Source organism: Cydia strobilella, chromosome 1 (genome assembly GCF_947568885.1).
Source record: "Cydia strobilella chromosome 1, ilCydStro3.1, whole genome shotgun sequence".
NCBI classification, from domain to species: Eukaryota; Metazoa; Arthropoda; class Insecta; order Lepidoptera; family Tortricidae; genus Cydia; species Cydia strobilella.
Window position 1 is genome coordinate 8,015,437 of NC_086041.1, and position 23,009 is coordinate 8,038,445.

At 37.2% G+C, this 23,009-nt stretch overlaps 1 protein-coding gene and 1 long non-coding RNA gene across 2 annotated transcripts in view; both read right to left on the bottom strand.

The window, feature by feature from the left end:
- The window catches only part of LOC134756096 (ecdysone 20-monooxygenase), a 70,632-nt gene extending 52,059 nt beyond the window's left edge, over positions 1-18,573 (bottom strand). The window contains exon 1 of the mRNA XM_063692910.1: positions 18,137-18,573. Within this exon, the coding sequence (XP_063548980.1) occupies positions 18,137-18,187 (51 nt within the window). The 5' untranslated portion in view covers positions 18,188-18,573. The remainder of the gene's footprint in view (positions 1-18,136) is intronic.
- Positions 18,574-22,245: 3,672 nt separating this feature from the next.
- On the bottom strand, positions 22,246-22,744 carry LOC134746881 (uncharacterized). The gene is made up of 2 exons (XR_010128273.1): positions 22,373-22,744; positions 22,246-22,329 (listed from the first exon to the last, which is right to left on the bottom strand). It is a non-coding gene; the product is annotated as an uncharacterized LOC134746881 (long non-coding RNA).
- Between the last annotated feature and the right edge of the window lie 265 nt (positions 22,745-23,009).

The window sequence follows — 23,009 nt, forward strand, 5'->3', positions numbered from 1 at the left end:
AAATCCGGGGATTGCCAGGCTTTTAAATAAAATAAGAAGAGAAGACTTAGCGATAACTCATAAACGGCGCGTAACTGATCCAGTTTGTTTTAATTTTATTTGAATGTGTTTATTAAGCACTATTTTTAAGATTTTTTTATATTTTTTAGGGTTCCGTACCTCAAAAGGAAAAAAACGCAACCCTTATTGGATCACTCGTGCGTCTGCCTGTCTGTCTGTCCGTCTGTCACAGCCTATTTTCTCCGAAACTACTGGACCAATTAAGTTGAAATTTGGTACACATATGTAAGTTTGTAACCCAAAGATAGGCATGTAACGTAAATAAATGAATTTTAAAAATGGGAGCCACTTTTGGGGGTAAACGAAAAACTTAAAGAATAAGGTTTTTCAAACTATATCGTGTTACATATCAAATGAAAGAGTTTATTGTGAGTATCTCAAGTATATATTTTTTTATAATTTTAGGATAAATAGTTTAGAAGTTATTCAGGAAAATGACCACTCCCCCCCCTTAATCACCGAAACTACTGTGTCTAAAATTTTGAAAAAATACACAAAATAGTTATTTACCTATAGATGACAAGAAAACCTATTAGAAATGTGCAGTCAAGCGTGAGTCGGACTTAATTACAAGGTTTTAAAGACAATTCACTCACGTTTCACATAAAAAATGCATTGTTAGAAATCGTGTAAAGTACGGAACCCTTGAAACGCGAGTCCGACTCGCACTTGGCCGGTTTTTGGATCGATGGTTCAAAAGTTATTAGGAAAATCCCTTTTTATTCTTTCTAAGTGATTATTTCCGAAATGATTCACCTTATTAAAAAATGTTGTTCAAAGACCCCTATTTATTTTGAAAGACCTATCCAATGACACCCCACACTATAGGGATGGAACGAAAAAAATAATACATACATTTTGTTTCTTTCGAGACGATTATTTCCGAAAATATTGGCGATTATTTCCGAAAATATTGAAAAACATTCCCCATACATAGTAGCTACCCCCCTACCTACCTATAGGGTACCCTAAAAAAAATTGTTTTATAGTTTTAATTATACCGTTCTATCGCAATGCATGATCTCTGTATCCATGCCAAATTGTAGCTTTCTAGCACTAACAATCACGGAGCAAAGCTGCGGACGGACAGACAGACGGACATGGCAAAACTATATATAGTTGCCTACGGAACCCTAGAAATTTAGCTTTGGGGGTGTATGTTCGCGATAAACTCACAAACTACTGAACGGATTTTCATGCGGTTTTCACCTATCAATAGAATGATCCCTGAGGAAGGTTTAGGTGTATAATTTGTTAAGGTTTCGTGTAAATTGGTTGAAATATGATGATGTTTGCTAATGGTGTCGGAAAATCCTTACTACCCGTGCGAAGCCGGGGCGGCTCGCTAGTTATAGTATAAAATCGTGTAAAATAAACCTTGGTTGTGCTGATCAAATCGTAGCATTTTATAAGTAAGATTGCACCTATGTGTGGTGACCTCGTGCTCTTTGTAAACGCTTCATATTTGCGGTGTCTGTGTTGGATTCAGTGCACAATACCATTTAGGTACCTACGTTGGCTACGTTTAATGCTGAAGGGCAGGATTCATGATTCTATGACAAATATGTTCTAGATAAGAGACTGCTCACGTCGGAGTTCTTTCTTCATATGCGACTTTATCTTTAAAAAATACCTCTAGGTCAGACCTGAGAGTATCCAGAGATAACTGATAAAATATGATAAACATTGCAAAATTTAAGAACCTCTAGAATCTATATCCGACGACCGGTCTGCCTAGTGGGTAGTGAACCCTGCCTGTGAAGCCGATGGTCCTGGGTTTGAATCCCGGTAAGGGCATTTATTTGTGTGATGAACACAGATATTTGTTCCTGATTCATGGGTGTTTTCTATGTATTTAAGTATTTATATATTATATATATCGTTGTCTGAGTACCTTATGGCCTCCTTGGACTTACCGTGGGATTTAGTCGATCTGTGTAAGTAAGTAAAGAATGTCCTATAATATTTATTTATTTAGATCATTAAGGTACTGAACTTCTGTCATCTTCATACTCCATACTCGTATAAAATAATTATATGTATATTATAGGCTTATTTGTCGAGCCCATTTGCTTGAAGTAATACGTATTTTCTTAAAAGTTTATCACTTACACATTTTATGACCATCAGATACATATTTCTTAGTCGATATAATATTTGCCATACGAAACAGAAAACACCGACCAAGCGCGAGTCGGACTCGCGCACAAAGGATTCCGTACGTTATTACGCAAAAAACGGCAAACAAATCACGTTTATAGTATGGGAGCCCCACTTAAAGATTTATTTTATTCTGTTTTTAATATTTGTTGTTATAGCGGCAACAGAAATACATCATCTGTGAAAATTTCAACTCTAGTTATATAGCCTACAGTGGTGACAGACGGACGGACGGACAGCGGAGTCTAAAAACCTATTATATTCAGAGTATGACTATCATTACTGCTTCTTCATAAAGCGCTCTTAAATTTAGGGCGCTGTGACACTCTCGCGAGAACAATTTATTCTAACACGAAGCATGACATTGCTAGAAGTATAGAAAAGCTTGCGCAAACAACATGATCCTGTAGTGTAGTGTATCTCTTCCGCGTGTATCTGGGCCAGTTCACTCGGTTCACGCGATTCTAATTGATTGCACTCCTCATCGTTCGGACAGGATGGCAGGCTGGCAGCCCGCTGAAGAATTTGATATTTATGTGTGTTAGCAACATAGCAACTTAGTATACCAGTAGCAGCGAAAGTGTTTCTCAAAATTACGTAAATCGAAAATTTAACTTGGTGTAGGACGATTCTGTCATTTTAAAGTAACCAGTGTCACCACTTTACGTATTCCATTTTAAACCTATTACGAACGAAAACTTGGCACCGTGGTTCGTGCGAAGTGCATGGTGGGGGTAAGTAAAGCGATCGCAGCGCACGAGGTGGTAAAAATAGGCACCAACGGGAGTTAGCGTCTTTAACATTTCGTTTCATACAAGTTATATGGCTTGAAATGGAACTTTAATTTAACGATTAATTAACGATTACTCCTGAGATATTCATTTAAATTGTATGGTGTAAGGGACCATTGTAATATGTATGAAATGCTTAATATAACTAACGTATTTAATTTTATAATTATTAATACTGTATCGGTGTAAATAGCTTTGCAAATACACCATATAATGAAATATTTTTTGTAGAAGATAAGAATTGATACAGTAAGTTATCCTTAAAAGATAGACATACACCATCCCGGACTTTTTTGTAGACCAATGAAAGAGAGACAATTCCACGGATATATCTCACATATATCTCAAACGGATTGGGCAGCGTTTTCGATTAAAGCTCTTAGCCAGCGTTATTTTTTTGACTTCATTAGAATGTAAAGTAATGAAATTAGAATTAGAAATATCATCATATTTCAACCAATTTACACAAAACCTTTACAAAATATACGCCTTAACCTTCCTCAAGAATCACTCTATTCATAGGTCAAAATAAAAATAATAATAAAAATACTGAATAAATACGGGCCTATAGTTGTAACCGCTATACTATTACTTATTCTGTGCCGCTGTCGTTGTGCACGGTCCCAATCCCAATAGATAGGAAATTACTCAAACCGTATCCAATAGAAGTATATAAACCTATATAAAAAATCTAAACAGGTTATTCGGGTAAGGAAGGACAAATATTTGATTATGGGTGCATTTCATTACTTGTTTATTTTAGACTGAGGTCATTCACATTTCTTTACACTGGAATGAGGGGGCCATTAAAAAAAACCGGCCAAGTGCGAGTCGGACTCGCGTTCCAAGGGTTTTGTACAATACACAATTTTTAACAATGCTTTTTTTTATGTGAAACGTGAGTGAATTGTCTTTAAAAAGACCCGTAGGGGGTCGGATCAAAAACTATGTAATTAAGTCCGACTCACGCTTGACTGCACATTTCTAAAAGGTTTTCCTGTCATCTATAGGTAAAGGACTATTTTGTGTATTTTTTTCAAAATTTTAGACCCAGTAATTTCGGAGATAAAGGGGGGATGGTAATTTTTTGCCTTTTCCTTGAATAACTTTTAAACTGTTTATTCTAAAATTATAACAAAAATATATTTGAGATACTCACAATAAACTCTTTCATTTGATGTGTAACACGATATAGTTTGAAAAACCTTATTCTTTAATTTTTTCGTTTACCCCCAAAAGTGGCTCCCATGTTTAAAATTAATTTGTTTACGTTACATGTCCATCTTTGGGTCACAAACTTACATATGTGTACCAAATTTCAACTTAATTGGTTCAGTAGTTTCGGAGAAAATAGGCTGTGACAGACGGACAGACAGACAGACTCACGAGTGATCTATAAATAAGGGTTCCGTTTTTTTCCTTTTGAGGTACGGAACCCTAAAAAGTTTAAAACTATTGTATATATGGAAAATTTGATGTAATTTCTACTCAAAATCACGAGCTCTTTCGATTCTTGTAAGAGAAAAAGTGTCACTATTTCATTACCTTTAGGTACCATAGCTATGTACATATAGTGCATCTACGATGTGAAGATTTTAACTGACAGCAGCACAGAATAATTGTAAACGAAAGTCGGACCACTTCTAAATTCGGAATATTATAAAGCGATATCCACCAGAGTGAAATTGTGGATGGCGACATTGGCGACAAAAAATAGGATATCCAGTTTTTGTAGTAAAAAAAATACTCTTCGCCAGGTTCTTTAAAACTATTGTAGTTAATATTTGTCTGAACCTTTAATCTTTCTGGTTCATATATGTATGTATAATTATTGTAAAAGTTTAAAAACGTGTTTTTAGATCAGATCTTCAATTGGTTAGCCACGGTAAGTCAAAAGCATTTATAACGGTGTCGCTTTTCAAACGGCGCGACTCATGAGCAAGGTAGAAAACACGTCCAGCGTTTCGTGTATTTATTACATACTAGCTTTTACCCGCGACTTAGTCTGCGCGGAGTTAGTATTTTGGGTAGCTTATTTCCGGGACTAAAACTCTCTATTACCAAATTTCAACTAAATCGGTTCAGCGGTTTAAACGTGAAGAGGTAACAGACCACGATAACAGACAGACAGGAACACTTTCGCATTTATAATATTAGTATGGATATGAATCAGGCCTTATAGGCATCTATTTGTTTTATAGTACAAGCTAGAAAGTAGCTCGAAGCTCCCCTGCAGACTCGAAGCGAGGGCGGATTCGTTTTGCTTCCCGAAGGTCGCCCGGTCCGTCGTCTGGCGCATCAGATATGTGTCACTATAACACTACGCATACGGCCATACGTCTGCTAGCTTTCGCAACGTCTTACAAATAGAAATAGTTTAATACTCTGCAGCACGATACGACAATGATAAAATAAAAAATATGTAGTAGATAGCATATTAGCCCCACAAATAATTATTGCTTAAATAGGTACCTACAGAAACATTAGTCAGATATAACCTTTAAGCGTTTGCAAATCTTATTTACCTACCAGATACGTGACACGAAAAAGCATAATACCTATAAGTAATAATTATACACGTATTAATAATCATCCAATAAAAAAAGAAATCTTGTCTAAAAACAAGGATAATTACAAGATAAGTATGTTATACATAGTTTAAATAACAATATTAGCATCTTTAACCCTCGAGCAACTAAGTATAACAACGTCCTTCAGACACGTCGCCCTCGCAGAACAAAATAACCTGCCGAAATAAAAAGACCGGCGACTCCAAATTGATATTAACTATAGGGATGTACCGACTAGTCGCCGACCGCCGGCAAAAATGGCCGATTAGTCGGCGCTTTACAAGTGGCAGAAAAACAGGGCAAAAAGAAATAAATAGCAAATACATATTTACCATAAGCTTTTCACCTATTTTACCCCAAGTCCTATTTAGGGCGCTTATACGAAAACTTTTGTTCGAATTGATCGTGTGGTCGCTTTCTTATGTCCGATTGTCCTGTTGTCGTATATGAAGTATTGTATTTTTTGGTGTGTATTTTTAATTTATTTTATTACTAGCTTTTACCCGCGACTTCGTCTGCGTGGAATTCGTAATTTGGGTACTTTTATTTAAAAATTTGCTATTATATCCATCCTTTTTTTCACCCCCAAATTGGTCCATTCTATAAATTTCCACCCCAGTTTTTACACCCTTAAGGGATGATTTCGGGGATAAAAATTATTCTATATCCTTACCCACAGCTCAAACTATCCCCATACCAAGTTTCATCTAAATCGTTTTATTGATTCCCCATACAAATTTCCACCACCCTTTTCAACCCCTTGAGGTGTAAGTTCTGGGATAAAAAGTATTCTATGTCCTTCCCCGGGACTCAAACTATCTATATACCAAATTTCAACTAAATCTGTTCAGCGGTTTAAGCTTGAAGAGGTAACAGACAGATACACTTTCGCATTTATAATATTACTAGCTATTGCCCGCGACTTCGTCTGCGTGGACTTAGTAACAGCAGCTAAAGTAAGTATAGCGCTTGGAAAAATTCTCATAGCAATCATTTAATTTGAGCACATTATGCACACAAATTAGCAGGCACTTCATTAATAATATCAATTCCACCCCGCTTTTTACTTTCTTAAGGGATGATTTTAGGGATAAAAACTATCCTATGTCCTTCTCAGGGACTCAACCTATCTCTATGCTAAATTTCATCTAAATCTATTCAGCGGTTTAAGCCTGAAGAGGGAACACACAGACAGAAAGACAGACAGACAGACAGACTTGCGCATTTATAATATTAGTATGGACTAGTATGGATATTTTTTGCGTTACTATAATATGATGAATTGCGCGACGAAAGGGGTAAGTTTTTAGGGTTCCGTACCTCAAAAGGAAAAAAACGGAACCCTTATAGGATCACTCGTGCGTCTGTCTGTCTGTCTGTCTGACTGTCTGTCTGTCTGTCTGTCTGTCCGTCTGTCACAGCATATTTTCTCCGAAACTACTGGACCAATTAAGTTGAAATTTGGTACACATATGGAAGTTTGTAACCCAAAGATGGACATGTAACGTAAACATATTAATTTTAAACACGGGGGCCACTTTTGGGGGGTAAAGGAGAAAATTAAAAAATAAAGTTTGTTAAACTATATCGTGTTACATATCAAATGAAAGAGCTCATTGTGAGAATCTCAAATATATTTTTTTATAATTTTAAGATAAATAGTTTAGAAGTTATTCAAGAAAATAGGCAAAAAATTACCATTCCCCCCCTTTATCTCCGAAACTACTGGGTCAAAAATTTTGAAAAAAAATACTCAAAATAGATCTTTACCTATAGATCACCGGAAAACCTATTAGAAATGTGCAGTCAAGCGTGATTCGGACTTACTTTGTTTTTGATCCGACCCCGACCCGACCCAATTTGGTTTTTTAAAGACATTTCACATAAAAAATACATTGTTTAAATTGTGTAATGTACGGAACCCTTGGAACGCGAGTCCGACTCGCACTTGGCCGGTATTTTAACTGCATCTAAACCAAACTTTGACGAAACTAATGATCTGGCCGACTAGTCGGCCAAATCAATAGTCGATTAACTTGAGCCATTTTACTTAGCGGCAGTGGTAAGACGAAGGTCGCAACCCGGTTTGGCGATCCATTATCATACAAATGGCTTTAACTCGCAGCTATAGGGTTATCTTATCAAAGACTCGAAAACAAGATGGAATCATAATTTCCGTTGAGATTCGATGACAGACTTTGTATTAGGCTTGAGGAAATATTTCAGTTTGATTCCATATTTTTAATAAAAGATCTATATAATATTGTCTTCGGTTACCGCGATAGTTACTCATGAAATAAAACTATGAAAACGGATTATATCGCGTATATTGAATTTATAATACATCCCTCTCTCTCTCTGGGATGTATTATAAATTCAATATACGCGATATAATCCGTTTTCATAGTTTTATTTCAAAAGATCTATAGTTACACGGTACTGGGTACCTACAACACACGTCTCTAAGTAAGTTCCATAAATATTAAAATAACTAGCTGTCACCGTCAAATTCCCGTAATAAATATTATGCGAATAATCTGAAGTTGGATAGGGCATACAGATTGTAGATTAAGTACACGGAGTGAAGCTAAGTAAAACGTATCGTATTTATGTAATAGGTATATGAAGGTCTAGTCTAAATCTAGAATGGTGACGTTGAATATTTCGGTTTAATAAGTATCTTAAAGTTAATAAATAACGCTAAGCTCTAGTACCTACTCGTAAACCGTCACTAATTGTAGAGCAGTTATTTATCTACTTAATAGGTACCAAGTTCACCATACATGTACAACGTGTTCATGTTTTATCAAACAGCGATGCCAATAGTTCATCGTTACCTGCTAAAAATACTCATCATTACATAAAAGAAGTAGGTATCTCCACTTTTCAGGGTTCCGTACCTCAAAAGGAAAAAACCGGCCAAGTGCGAGTCGGACTCGCGCACTGAGGGTTCCGTACATTACATAATTTTAACAATGTATTTTTTATGTAAAACGTGAGTGAAAGGTAAATTGCGGTTTACGATTTATGACGTATTAAAAAAAACTACTTAACTAGATCTCGTTCAAACCAATTTTCGGTGGAAGTAATGTACATCATATATTTTTTTCAGTTTTATCATTCTCTTGTTTTAGAAGTAACAGGGGGGGGGGACGACACACATTTTACCACTTTGGAAGTGTCTCTCGCGCAAGCTATTCAGTTTAGAAAAAATATATATTAGAAACCTCAATATCATTTTTGAAGACCTATCCATAGATACCCCACACGTATGGGTTTGATAAAAAACATTTTTTCGAGTTTCAGTTCCAAGTATGGGAAACCCCCAAAATTATTATTTTTTTCTATTTTTGTGTGAAAATCTTAATGCGGTTCACAGAATACATCTACTTACCAAGTTTCAACAGTATAGTTCTTATAGTTTCAGAGAAAAGTGGCTGTGACATACGTACGGACAGACAGACAAACAGACAGACAGACATGACAAATCTATAAGGGTTTCGTTTTTTGCCATTTGGCTACGGAACCGTAAAAACGGAACCCTTATAGGATCACTCGTGCGTCTGGCTGTCCGTCTGTCACAGCCCATTTGCTCCGAAAGTACTGGACCAATTAATTTGAAATTTGGTACACAAGACGGGCATGTAACGTCAACAAATGAATTTTAAACATTGAGGCCACTTTTGGGGGGTGAATGTTATTTAGCTAAAGATGACAGGAAAACCTATTAGAACTCCACAGTCAAGCGTGAGTCGGATTTAAGAACAAAAATGCGGTTAGGCTGTTTTTAGGACACAGACGCAATGGTTTACGTGAAACGTGGTGTAGCCCAAGGACAAAGATCCGCGTAGGGCCGAAGGCCCGAAATGTCCCGAAGAGGCGTCTGAGGCCGAAGGTCGAGCATTGAGAGGTTAGTGCTTAGACAAAGAACAATATTATAAAGGTCTTAATTCGATGACTGAAGGCCGAGCCCCGCGGAGCTGAAGGCCCAGAGCATCCGACCTTTGCTTCCGTCCTAAAACTCCAAAAGTATCTTAAATGTGAAGGCCGAAGGCCAGTTAGAAGCGTCCAGGAGAGACACGCCTACACGCTAGCTGCGGAGTACTTAAACACAGAATAATGGTCAAAATGAGCATCGCGTAGGGCCGAATGAATGAAAGAATGAATGATTTTTTTATTTGCTAGAGACATGGTTATATACAGGTGTTAACATAGTTTACAATAAGTAGAGGTGCGCTCATATCTCGCCAACACTGGCATGCAAACAATATTACTTAATACTAAACTAATTATATGTACATAACAAATTAAAATTTACAACATGCAAGTTATATTAAACAAAATCGAAATATGAAACACTATTTAAATTAAAACTACAAATTGATATATCAATTGTTAAAATATTCAAGCCAGAAGCTCCCGAGAGAGTCGCGCCTTTATGCCCATCACAGACGGAGCGATAATATGTCGGCAGATACTGACAGAAACGATATCTGCCGATATCTTTTACGTACTATTTGGCAGAGTCCACACACGAAGCTGTAATATATATTTTGGTATCTACCGATATCTTATCGCAACGCATCTGCAGATGCCTTAAGATGCCTTGCGATGTATCGGTCGCTATATTTCGTATCTCTCTCAATGTGGGATCTAGACAGAGAGCGATATCGTTATTTTGGTATCGTTTCGTGTGTGGTGCTTAAATCTGGCCATACACACAGGGCACGCCTGCGCAGTTTTACCTGTGCAGTTCAACTGCAAAGGTAAAGCTGGTTAGAAAACTGCGCAGTCGAATGCCACACACGCTACGTTTTACCTGCAGGCATGCCCTACTGTGTATGGCCAGCTTTAAGCCAAGCGCCGGACAAAGAATGAAGGACTTTGGAACAGGCTATCTGGAACCAAAGGAATTCAAAACGCTACCCATAGGGTCCATCATCCGGCATATGGAAATGGTGGGGAAAGCTCTTGAGTAGCGGACGGATCTTTCCTAGGGGGTAACTGCACAAAAGATCCCTATGGGTCGAAGTGTATCCGTAAGGGCCCCCGAAATTATAAGATAAGATAAGATGGCCAGCTTTAAGATACTCGCAGATATCTGTCGGTATCTGCCGATCTGCCGATCGCTCCGTCTGTGACGAGCTTTACCCGTATTAGGTTCGAGCGTGAGTTGGTCTGAAGGAAAAATATGCAACTAAGCTGTATCTGGCACACAGCCGCAATGGTACTTGTACTATAGGGTATTTGACAACATTTAAAATATATAACGAATTGCTGTCATCCTGAAAGATAATAAACTAATAAAGTATATTTCTCTATATTAGAATGTAAATTCTGTTTAGTTTTTGGAATATAAACGAAAGAAAATTTAATATTTTTTGAAATCTCATCAGGGACGTGAACGCTCTGTGATTGGTCAACGCTCGGATGACGTCACACGCGGGTAAACATTCGTGATTGCCTTGAGTGTTTTAACTGTTTTATTTGTATTTAATTAATTTTAGTTATTGTTCCACAGTTTTCTGATATATTCCGATTTATCCGTATATCTGGTAGCACAATATTCATAAGAATCTCAAAATGGAGCCGAATTATGTGAAAGCTGATAGCAGCAATCTACCAGACATAGACGGGGGCAATGTCTGATGTGTATGGGTTGGGGTGCGGGGTGAGGCAGGGGGGCCTGACTTCCCCCGCACTGTTCAACCTTTACATGAACGACCTGATCGAGGCGCTCAGCAAGCAGCATGTCGGATGTCAGGTTGGCGGAGTTTGCGTGAATAATCTTAGTTACGCAGACGACATGGTGTTGCTGAGCGCGTCAGTCTGTGGTCTCAGGCGTTTGCTAAAAATATGTGAGGGGTACGCCGTGAGTCACGGTTTAACGTACAATGTTACGAAGAGCCAATACATGGTCTTTGAGGCCCGCAATAACAAATTATCGAATGTGCCACCTGTCATGCTGAACGGAGCTCTCTTAGATAGAGTGCAGAGTTTTAAGTATTTAGGGCATATTGTTACTGCGGACCTCAAGGATGATGTGGACATGGAGCGGGAGCGGAGGGCGTTGTGCGTAAGGGCGAACATGTTGGCTCGCAGGTTTGCTCGTTGTAGTAGCGACGTGAAGATAACCCTTTTCAAAGCGTACTGCACGTCGCTGTACACGTGCAGCCTGTGGGCGGACTACACGCAGAGAGCGTACAACGCGCTCCGCGTCCAGTACAATAACGCATTCAGGGCGGTGTTGGGGCTGCCTCGCTACTGCAGCGCGTCCGGCATGTTCGCGGGGGCCCACACGGCCTGTTTCCACGCCACCATGCGCGTGCGCGCCGCCGCGCTTGTGCGGCGCGTGCGGGCCAGCGCCAACACTGTCCTGGTGATGATCGCAGATCGTTTTGACTGTCCTTACATCACGCATTGTTGCAACAGGCATGTAAGGACAGGCGTGGGCTAGTTAGTAAGTAATTTATTTATTTCATCTGATTGTATTGTTATTATCTTAATGTGGTATTTATTATTTTAATGTAAATTGTATTATTATTATTATTATTTTAAATTGTAATGTTAATTGTATTTTTAAATTGTAATTGTAATTGTATGAGCTAAATAGCTTGAAATAAATGAATTTTATTTTATTTATTTTTTATAGACGCATTAATGGTTGCACTTTTCTTTAAAGATAATCCGGATTACTATGCTGCGGAACTTAGAAATGTAAAAACAGCTGTGCGAGTATACGTAGAAATTGTTTATTTACGAACATTTCGATTTCGATGATACGAATACGACGACGATATATATATAGAATACGATGACGAGAATAGTTTCTCCATACTGCACTTTAGTTTGAAAGAAAAAGTATGCTACTAACTACTGTTAGGTTCCGACATCGCGTTCGCGGTTAATTTTAGTTTTATGTTTTATCTTTATATCAAATTGTATGTAAATGTGAACGCGCCTTATTAGTGGGAGACCTTTAAAAAAAACTTACGCGCGATGCGCGGGAATAATGTGACAGATGTCAGAACTGAAGAGGTCATGAAAAAAACGGAGGACGTAGACGACGCTGTGATATTTACCTAATTAAAAAGAGATTTGTGATTTATCTTATGCCGGCATTAGCTGTAAAATATATATGGATGGATATTGTGTGAAGCGGAATTGATAATGTAAAACCAATAAACCAAGGATCCTAAAGAGAGTATATAATTTGAACCCGAGCTTTCCCTATAGTTCAGAAGTGGGATCGTAAGGCTACTCTCATGTAAATCGCCTAAATCACGTCCACATCCCGGAGAATAGCAGGTAAACGGTATTTATTTTGGGATACTTTGTAATGGAGTGTAACGATTCAGCATGATAATGATTCTCAGATATTGGATATTGGGAACAACTAATGGAAAGAAAAGTGATTATAAGACAGACTACTGATTGTTTTGAGTGCTTTTATCAATATAACAGATTGAGGTGCAGGCTTGTACTAGTGTTTTAGTCTGTTAATTGCAAGAAATAGTTTTTTTTCCTTACTGCATTTTCTTACATTCCAATCATGCATTATAACTTGTACCTGTCATTGGGACTGTGGAAAAATTGGAAACTAAAATTGTACTTGTTTTGTGTGTTATTTCATTCATTTTGTAGAATTAATAAGTTTTATTTCATCTCAACAATTTCCACACATGACATGCCTGCATGCATAACATTGTCTTATAAAAGATGAAGATAATTTATTTTGGGACAAAGAGTCTTGTTGTCTAACTTGATCAGTTACAGCAAAAGCAGTTTTGGCTACACATTTCAATCAGAGGTAAACATATCACAAGGTGCTTTGGTGTTCCCATATTTTAGCAAAAACCAAAGGAAAGTAAATTATTGTAACTTCATGATTGACATTATATGTTGTTATTGCTTAATTAAAACGTGCAATGACTCAGGTACAAGTTACCCACCCATGTTACAATCTATTTGAGGTACTACCTAGTCTAGCTGATTAAATTTCATACCGTCCAGGCGTCCAACATCCAGGTTCCCACAGTTGAGATTCTTCTGTTCCATAAAAGATACTTAATATATTATGATAACATATGTACAATGTATGTGTGTGTGTGTGTGTGTTACAGATTATTTCTGGTAATGGTACATTACTACAAATTTGTTCTAACACTTCTAACATTGCCAGTTTAAAATCAGTTGTCTGGTGTTGGATTGAGTCTTTAATTGCCATATTTATTTAAAATTTGATGATGCTGCATTGGCAAGAAAGATGCCATTGAAAATGAATTAAACAAAAGAATAGTCAAGGAAAAGGGTTTGTAATAAAAAAAAACATAGTAAGTGACAGCCCCTGACTGAAGAAGTTTGTATGTTGGTGTTCATGTGAACACTAGTGACTCGCCTGATTGAAGAAGCGATATTTGTATGTTGCTGTTCATGTGAACACTAGTGATTATTATTTGTTTTTTTGTTTATATCTGTCAAAAGGTATTAGTCTTTTGTTTGAGATGTATATGAGTAATATGTTATAGGAATTGTATATAATGGTTGTATGTATTTATGTAAAAAGAGTAAAAGACTAGAAAGTGCAAATACAAAATACTAGAGATTAACATATGATTGGAAGTTTCAGGATGGATGACGGAACTGACCAAGGAGGAGGGTCAGTACGTCAAGGATTGGATATTGATGGACTTAGTCGAGGGGAAGGGCTAAGACATCAGTGAGGCCAAGGACTAGGCCATGAACATTCAATCCGGAGTGCATTGGGTTCAAGGATGGAGAATCCGGCACTAATGGATATGGATAAGGATGGACTTAGTCGAGGGGAAGGGCTAAGACATCAGGGAGGCCAAGGACTAGGCCATGAACATTTAATCCGGAGTGCATTGGGTTCAAGGATGGAGAACCCGGCACTAATGGATTTGGATAAGGATGGACTTAGTCGAAGGGAAGGGCTAAGACATCAGGGAGGCCAAGGTCTTGGCCATGGATCTAATTTTCAGATAATGCGGAGTCCAACGGGTTCGAGGATGGAGAACCCAGTACTGATGGATATGGATGAGGATTCAAGGAGTAGTCAGTCACTGCAGTGCCATCAGAGCAACTCAAGTAACAAGGTTCAGGGACTATTGAAGATTATCATGAGGATCTGAAGGAGGATCATCACTACCTAAGAGAATACATTGAGGAATAAGTTAACAATTAGAGACTTGTGCTGTATTAGATTATAAGTATTCTTAACAAAGTCAGGGATGCGGATAAATATAAGTTACCATATTATACCAATGTGATTTCAGAGTTTGATCCGATGACAAAAATACAAACGTGTGTGGTGTTTTCTCGAGATTTAGAATCGGATGCATCATGCATCAAATCATAGCACTACTAAAAGCGAGTAAGCATGTTTGCACATGAAGATAGGTTATTAGCAAAAATACGTTTGTATTGTAGAATCTACTAACTACTATTAATAATACATGTTTGTAACATTTGCAAGATATCATAGACTGTATGTCTTATATGTTATTTTCTATTGTATTTACCTGTTATATAATCGTCGTTATGATTATCGTCTGAAATAGACATCGCTTCTGTTCAATTATTAATTTATATTTTTGTTTTCATTTGTTATAACTTATAAATTGTATGTTGATGTTATGTTGTCATTAGCCGCAAAGTTTCATGTTTATAGTATAGTGAATTTGTTTTCATTGATTTCATTATAGGTAGTTTTAGAAAAAGCAATCTAAGCGAAGGGACTCGCTTAAAGAGGATGGCCGATGTGTTTACTGTACTACCTGTCGTATAATCCAATGATTATCGTCTGAAACAGACGTCATTTTTTTGTTCATTGATAATTTATACTTTTGTTTCAGTTGTTTTAACTTATATTGATATTGTTGTCATTACAAGCAAAGTTCAATGATTATACCTATATTGAATGTGTCATCGTTGATCTCTAAATATAGTATTATAGATAGTATTGCGTTGTACCAGCAATCTAAGCGAAGGGACTCGCTTAAAGAGGATGGCCGAAGCTGTTAGGTTCCGACATCGCGTTCGCGGTTAATTTTAGTTTTATGTTTTATCTTTATATCAAATTGTATGTAAATGTGAACGCGCCTTATTAGTGGGAGACCTTTAAAAAAAAACTTACGCACGATGCGCGGGAAAAATGTGACAGATGTCAGAACTGAAGAGGTCATGAAAAAAACGGAGGACGTAGACGACGCTGTGATATTTACCTAATTAAAAAGAGATTTGTGATTTATCTTATGCCGGCATTAAATAGCTGTAAACTAGATATGGATGAATATTGTGTGAAGCGGAATTGATAATGTAAAACCAATAAACCAAGGATCCTAAAGAGAGTATATAATTTGAACCCGAACTTTCCCTATACTACCTACTAATGCTGAAAGAGCTATGTTATGAGGTTATGTAACATTAAATACCTAGATCTTGTTTCGTTAAATACAACAAAATCCGCTGCTTTAACTACCATATTTATTTACAGTTAAATATTACTTACATCGAAGTGGTCTTCACACATGAAAACATTTGTACGCGCTAAAATTCTCTTAATTTAGGTCTCTTCGCGCTAGTTTTAACCACATTTTTCTTTTTTTGGGATTCGTTGGAACGGAAACAAACAATTTATCTCGATTTTTTATAGTCGTACTTGAACATTGCGGCACTATACACCATTTATATACCATTTTACAGTGAAATAATCAATTCAATGCACATAAACCATAAGATTTACTAAGGTCATTGACCGAGTTTACTCGCGTGTGACGTCACACGTGTCACGTGATTAGCCCCTTTGCAAAAACAGTGTTTAAGGCGCGTTCAAAATAAATAAACTTTAACATTGTTTTTTTATATTTAATACAGGAAATTTCACGGAAATATCAATGTAGTGTAATTATTAAGTCATAAACAAATCTAGCGCCATCTCTGTCAGCGGTACATTCAATTCCAAGTAATGGCTTCTTTCCTAAACACTGATATAAAAACTATGCATATAGCTATTATAGTTGCAGAGATATAAACCACCGCGTCATAATAATACATACTTTCCGTTGCATCTGGTTTTTGATCTCACCTATTCGGGTTTTTCAAGAAGTTTCACTCACGTTTCACGTACAAAAATAAAACATTGTTAAAACTTGTGTCAAGTACGGAACCCTTGAAACGCAAGTCCGACTCGCTTTTGACCGGTTTTTAGTTTTAAATTGAAGGGCAGTGATCGTGTAAGTAATCGTTAGCAATCGTTCCTATTTAATTACGTATATGGAACAAAAAATTAACCTTGAATCAGGTGGAGTTAGCGACCGTTTGCATTTTAATAAATCGCGAAGTGAAGAGATGCTGAATATTCATCGACGCGGTCAGCTAGTCGCACGCACAGCATTGCATGACATCCACGACGTGAGATGCGTTGGGCAATGCTGCAAGCAAGCTTAGCAGCACTGGCGCCGAGCCGCGATTACTCCACGGCAAACCACCACCACCACGGCAGTACTGTACCATGCAGTAGGTACTCCCGGCGTGGACTACTTTAACAGTATGTGTTCGATCACAAACAACAACTACTTACTCAGCCATTTGCCCTCACTATATCGAAACCACTCAACTTAGCCCTGCCTTTATTCCATCATGAAACGAACATGTTTCACCTTATTAAATATAGGCTAATCCAGCTTTTTCTAATCAGGTATTCAGTTTTTGTAAAGGTCAGAGCTAATAAAACGCACGCGCAGGAAGTAGTAAACTTTAAGTAAACACATCGACCGTAACACTCTGTTTCGGTTGAATAGCCAAGTTTACTTAATTGTACGAATCAACATGAAAATTGCTACGGTTTCAATACCACGGAATCATCATTTTTATTTCTGCCCGGCCAGCAAACCAGTTCATTCATAGTCCATATACATACTATACGCCATCGAATCTATTTCGAATGTCAATACTTAATGTTTTATAAAACGCAGACGTATTCGTACTTACTGGCATAATTAAATTATCAATTAGTTTGAATGTATTTTTAAGGGATATCTATGTAACTTCCACAGTATAATAATTGTAAATGATTACTACAAAAACTTTATTTTATACTTTTTATTTCATATTTTCCCAAAACACGCAAGTTGATGTATTTCCACGATGCCTATAAGAAAGACTTCTGAATAATGTATATTCCCCACTTATATATTGCCATATTTCTTTACAGTACAATAGGTTCCTGACTTTAATTGGGTCTGTAAACACTGGGTTAATGATTTTATGAACGAACTTTTATAAAGAATAAAGCTCAAGGTCCCTCATAATATATTTATTTAAATTTGGATAAAAGTTTTCTTTGCGGTTGAACTTTTAATTTAGTTTCAAGATTATATATATAGGTACTGAAATTTTTCTGCTGAAAGCCTTCTATAAATAAAGCTCAACTGTCAACTTCAAGTACCTAATAGTCATGTATGTAACTTATAGACTACTATTTTTCAATTAGCCGATTAAAACATAGGGTAGATATGTAACAAATACACTTACCCAAAAGCTTTCCACATATTGAGAGAAAAAGTAACCTCCCGGAAGAGACATGGTGCCGGATAGGAGTTCACCGCAAGACTGACAGGAGGAACACGGCACAGTTTTTATTTCTACACTTTTTGTTTACTAACATCACACAGGAATTCCTTTATCGTAAGCTCACGTGCGCGGTGCGGGGCTGCGGAGCCCTGGCGCGCACACTGCTTCCTCGCTACTCGCTACCGACTGACACACGGCCAACACGTTGTGCCTCTATATACTTACTTCTTGCTTTGCCTGAACGCTTGATTTCACGCTCTATATCCACGAATTAATAACTATGGATCTTGGATGGTCGATACGATACCATCAAGTCTACCAGTATTCTAGTACGAAACGTGTGAATGTTATAATCACTTGGCCTGACTTTCTTCCTAGGCGGATACTGAAACAGGCCCAATGACATGACCCACTTCACCCATTTAAAGGAACTATCGGTTGCGTATCGTCACATTTATTGCATGAATTGAAATGTATTTAAAAAGTCTATATAAATGAATTATTTAACGACTATTAACACTAGTTCATGCCAAGCGGGGTGGCAGCTACAAGGGTGAATAAAACTTAATAAAAGAGAGCGCCCCGGGGAAACGCGACGCACCGTCTAGACTCGTCATCATTAAAATACTAAATCTACTATTATATTAACATCCATTTATCGAACCACTAATTTGTTGATGACCTATGTAATTTTCTGTTGCATCATATTTCAAATTAGGTACCTATTCCACAATACCTATCTAACTTCCTAATACCTACCTGCGATTATCATCCATATATGTATTTATATTATGATTTACCGAATAGGTACTGTCCGAAGAAAAACCAACAACGTATTTCATGTACTCTAAAAACTGTCATTTGTCAAATTTATACAAGGGCCTTTTATAGGCCAAGCAATAAGAAGGTATAGAGGGAAATGCTAGGACCACAATTTTTGACTCCGTAACTTTGTTTGGACTATTTAGGAGGTGAACATAACCCTGGCTGGTGACGGGGGGGAGAGGGGGGTTCAAAGGTTACATTTTTCGGTTTTTCACATATCTTGGAAACTTTGCGTCTTAGCGACATGACTACTTAAACAAAATGAAAGCTGATTAAATTTGCTACACGTCAAACTCAGTCAAATTTTTCGATATTTTGAATAGTTTTCGAGATAATCTCTATTGAAAGTTTATTTGCGGCTCTCCATTATATCTTGATATAATATACATCAATGAAGCTATTAGGCCATGTTTGGTATCGTTTTCGTATAAATCGGGAATGCCAAATTCATTTATGGTATCACATTAACACCATTCCGAAGTAAAAACATAAACTTTAAACAAATGTATTTTTTTTATTATTCCTCTTCATCTTCACGCTTAAACCGCTGAACCGATTTAGTTGAAATTTGATATAGAGATGTTTTAAGTCCCGAGACAGGACATAAGTTTTTATCTTAAAAATCATACTTTGAAGGTGTGAAATTTGGTGTGAGGGCAGTGTGAGGGGAATTCAGCTTCTTCGCGCAAGTTAAAATCCTGAGGTTAATACTGTTTAATTTTAGGTTTGAAGTCATGTTTGGTATCTTTTTCAACTACTTATATGAAACATGTAGACCATCCCAAATAGGTATTATTTAAATCGGTTCAGCGGTCATTGATTCCCCATACAAACTTCCACCCCACTTTTAACACCCTCCAGAGTTGATTTTGGTTATAAAAACTATCCTAAGTATGTACCCAGGACTCAAACCATCTCTATACCAAATTTCAACGAAATCGGTTCAGCGGTTAAAGCGTGAAGAGAATTTAAAAAAAAACATTTTTTTTTGTTTTTACTTAGGAATGGTGTCAATGTTTATACCATAAATGAATTCAGCACCCCCAATTTATACGATAACGATACCAAACCCGGCCTAGCAGCTTCACTCATGTAGATAATCAAGATAAATATGAGAGCCCTAAATAAACCTTCAAGAGCGGATATCTCAAAAACTACAAGATATCGAAAAAAATGACTGAATAAAACTTGTAACAAATTAAATCACTTTTCATTTTGTATAAGTATCCATGTCGCTCAGACACATAGTTACCAAGATATATTCGAAAAACAAAATGGAACCTTCAAACCCCGCTCTCCCCCCGGCACCAGGGCTATGGGCGGGGACTTATGATATGTTCACCTAACTAGTCCAAACAAAGCTAAGAAAGTCAAAAATTGGGTTCCAAGCATTTCCCTCTATGAATTTTTTGAGCATTCATTTCCTGGCAAATTAGCAAATCAGCGCGAAGCAAATCTTTGATAGGGGCCACTTCCCTGCACTACGTTGCAGAACGTTGCACTTGGAGATGGCCGTCTTCAGCCGTGGTTCCGGATCTTCAGCACGGGAACCTTCCGGAACGTAGAGGAGCATGCGCATTGGCATTGTGCATCCAGGTTGGTGGGTGCTGGGTGCCGATTTCAACCCCAGACTTGGTCACTAAACAAATCACTAGTCTGAAAGGAGGGGTCCTGCCTGCCTACACCGCCCTCACCAAAGCAATTCAATTCCAATGGTCATACTTACTACGTGTCCTGAAAAACGCCCACGAATTTTTTTTAACCACTAGCACATGCTCTACGCACGATCTTCCTCCCAACGCTCTTTGGAAGTGACGTCTCCCCAATTGAAGCCGACCTATTCTCCCTACCTATAAATAAAGGCGGATTGGCTATTTGCGACACTTTTATTGCCACTAATTTAAATTATGACATTTCGAACAAATGCTGCACAGCCCTCACGGAAGCCCTTATATTTAAAAAACAGGATTGTCCTATCAGATCACTATACATTCATAAAAGATCTCGCAAAGATGGCAGCTAAGAAAAAGAAGCCCTTGAGTCCCTTGACAATAAACTACTAGAAACTACCCTAGCAAAATTTACACCTAACAAAAAACGAGCAATCGAGAGATCCATCGCAACCAAGATGTAAACGAAGTCCTCAAATTGGCTCTCGGTCATTCCAACAAAAAAAGCACTCTCTATCTATCCCCATTAAAATTCAGAGATGTGCTAATGGTCCAGTTAAATTAAAGGTTTCACCTCGGAATGAGAGATAATAAGCTGGAAACTCGTATACAAGGTGTGACGTATTAAAGGTTCTCTTACAAATCTACGCATAGATCGTGTGCGCGTCAAAAGTTATTCAAGGTCAAATGTCATACAAATCAGTTGTTCTCGGATATCAAAATTTTTATAGCTCCGATGTTATTTACATGTAGGGAAGAGTTACAGAGCATAAAATTTTCGGCAATTAGGTAACAAAAATGTTTCCATGTGATTAGTCGTTTTCAAAATATACGGCATAGAAGGCGCAGCGGCCAGCCAAACGCACTATGATGCAAGGTTAGCTGGTAATCTCTGTGAATACTACATTCTATAAAGTTATTAAATCATTAAAATGACACTTGTAGATAGATTTTAAACCAAAAGTTGCCCCTCCTGTGGACATTAGTTAACAGCTTGTGTGCATTTATGTAATGATTTTATGACATAGTTTAAATAAGAAGGGTACCCCTTTACACAGGTTTAATCAGGAAATTAAGCTTTATAGCCTATAACTTTAGGTATTTCTACAGTAAAGAAGTACATTTTAAGTAATAGTAATACAAAAAAATGTTTTCACAAGCTTTTCTCCCGATTATCGTATCTAACTATGAAACTTGGCTATAAAATTTGTTCACCATTTCTCAGCTACTTAATGGTTTCAGATTGAGCTAAAATTTGGCATACATTACCTATTAAAGACCGATGACAATGTAATAATATCGAGCTGATCTGTTGATGGGAACCTTAGATGGCCATAGGAACTCAGAGTACGATCGATTTCAATATTAACCTGTATAGACTGGAGGAAACCGGCCTGTATGGAGAAAAGTCGTCGACATCTCTTTCAAATACCTAAAACTGGTATGGATGTGTTCCTCGTGGTCTCTAGAATACGAATTGACCGGTTTTAGTTTATGGAGGGGGGGACGGGTCGAGAAAAAGGGGGGCAAAGATGGCGGCCTACCATCATTGATATTTGTTCACATCTTGAGTCCTATGGGACCGATCGGTTCGTGTGAGGTGTCGTTTGAAAGAATATTAAACGTACTATTATTGTTTCTAAATAACCATAGTCATAACTGTATTCGTTTACAAAATATTTTAAAATATATGATTTTTTACCGTGCATGGATGGCATAAGTACTGATAAACATGCTTCTAACTCAATAAATTATAAATTTACCGCAATTAATGTCATTACAAAATATACGAGATATTTCATGAGCTTTCCAAAAATATAAGTTTTATTGGTGTATGATTTTATATAACCAATTTAAGACGAATTCTGTTCAGCATGGGTCACCACGCACGGACACATAAATGGCGGGGGACCGACGTCAACTTTTCATTATTTCTCGGGTTCAATTTTACTGATTAATTGGTGTTAGATACCATTTGAAAGAATATTAAACGTGCTATAATTATGTTTCAATAACCGTAGTCGTAACTGTAGTCATTTACAAAATATTTTAAAATATATGATTTTTTACCGTGCATGGACATAAGTACCTACTGCTAAAATATGCTACTAACTCAATAAATTATAACTTTACCGCAATAAATGTTATTTCAAAATATACGGGAAAATTTATGAGCTATCCAAGAATATAAGTTTTATTATTGTATGATATTACACAACCAAGTGATTATAAATTTTGTTCAGGGTGGGTCACTGCGCACCGTCATATAAATTCCAACAAACAATTAGGCGATACTTAGCACCTATTTTATTATTACTTAAAGACATAGACTGGCTCTA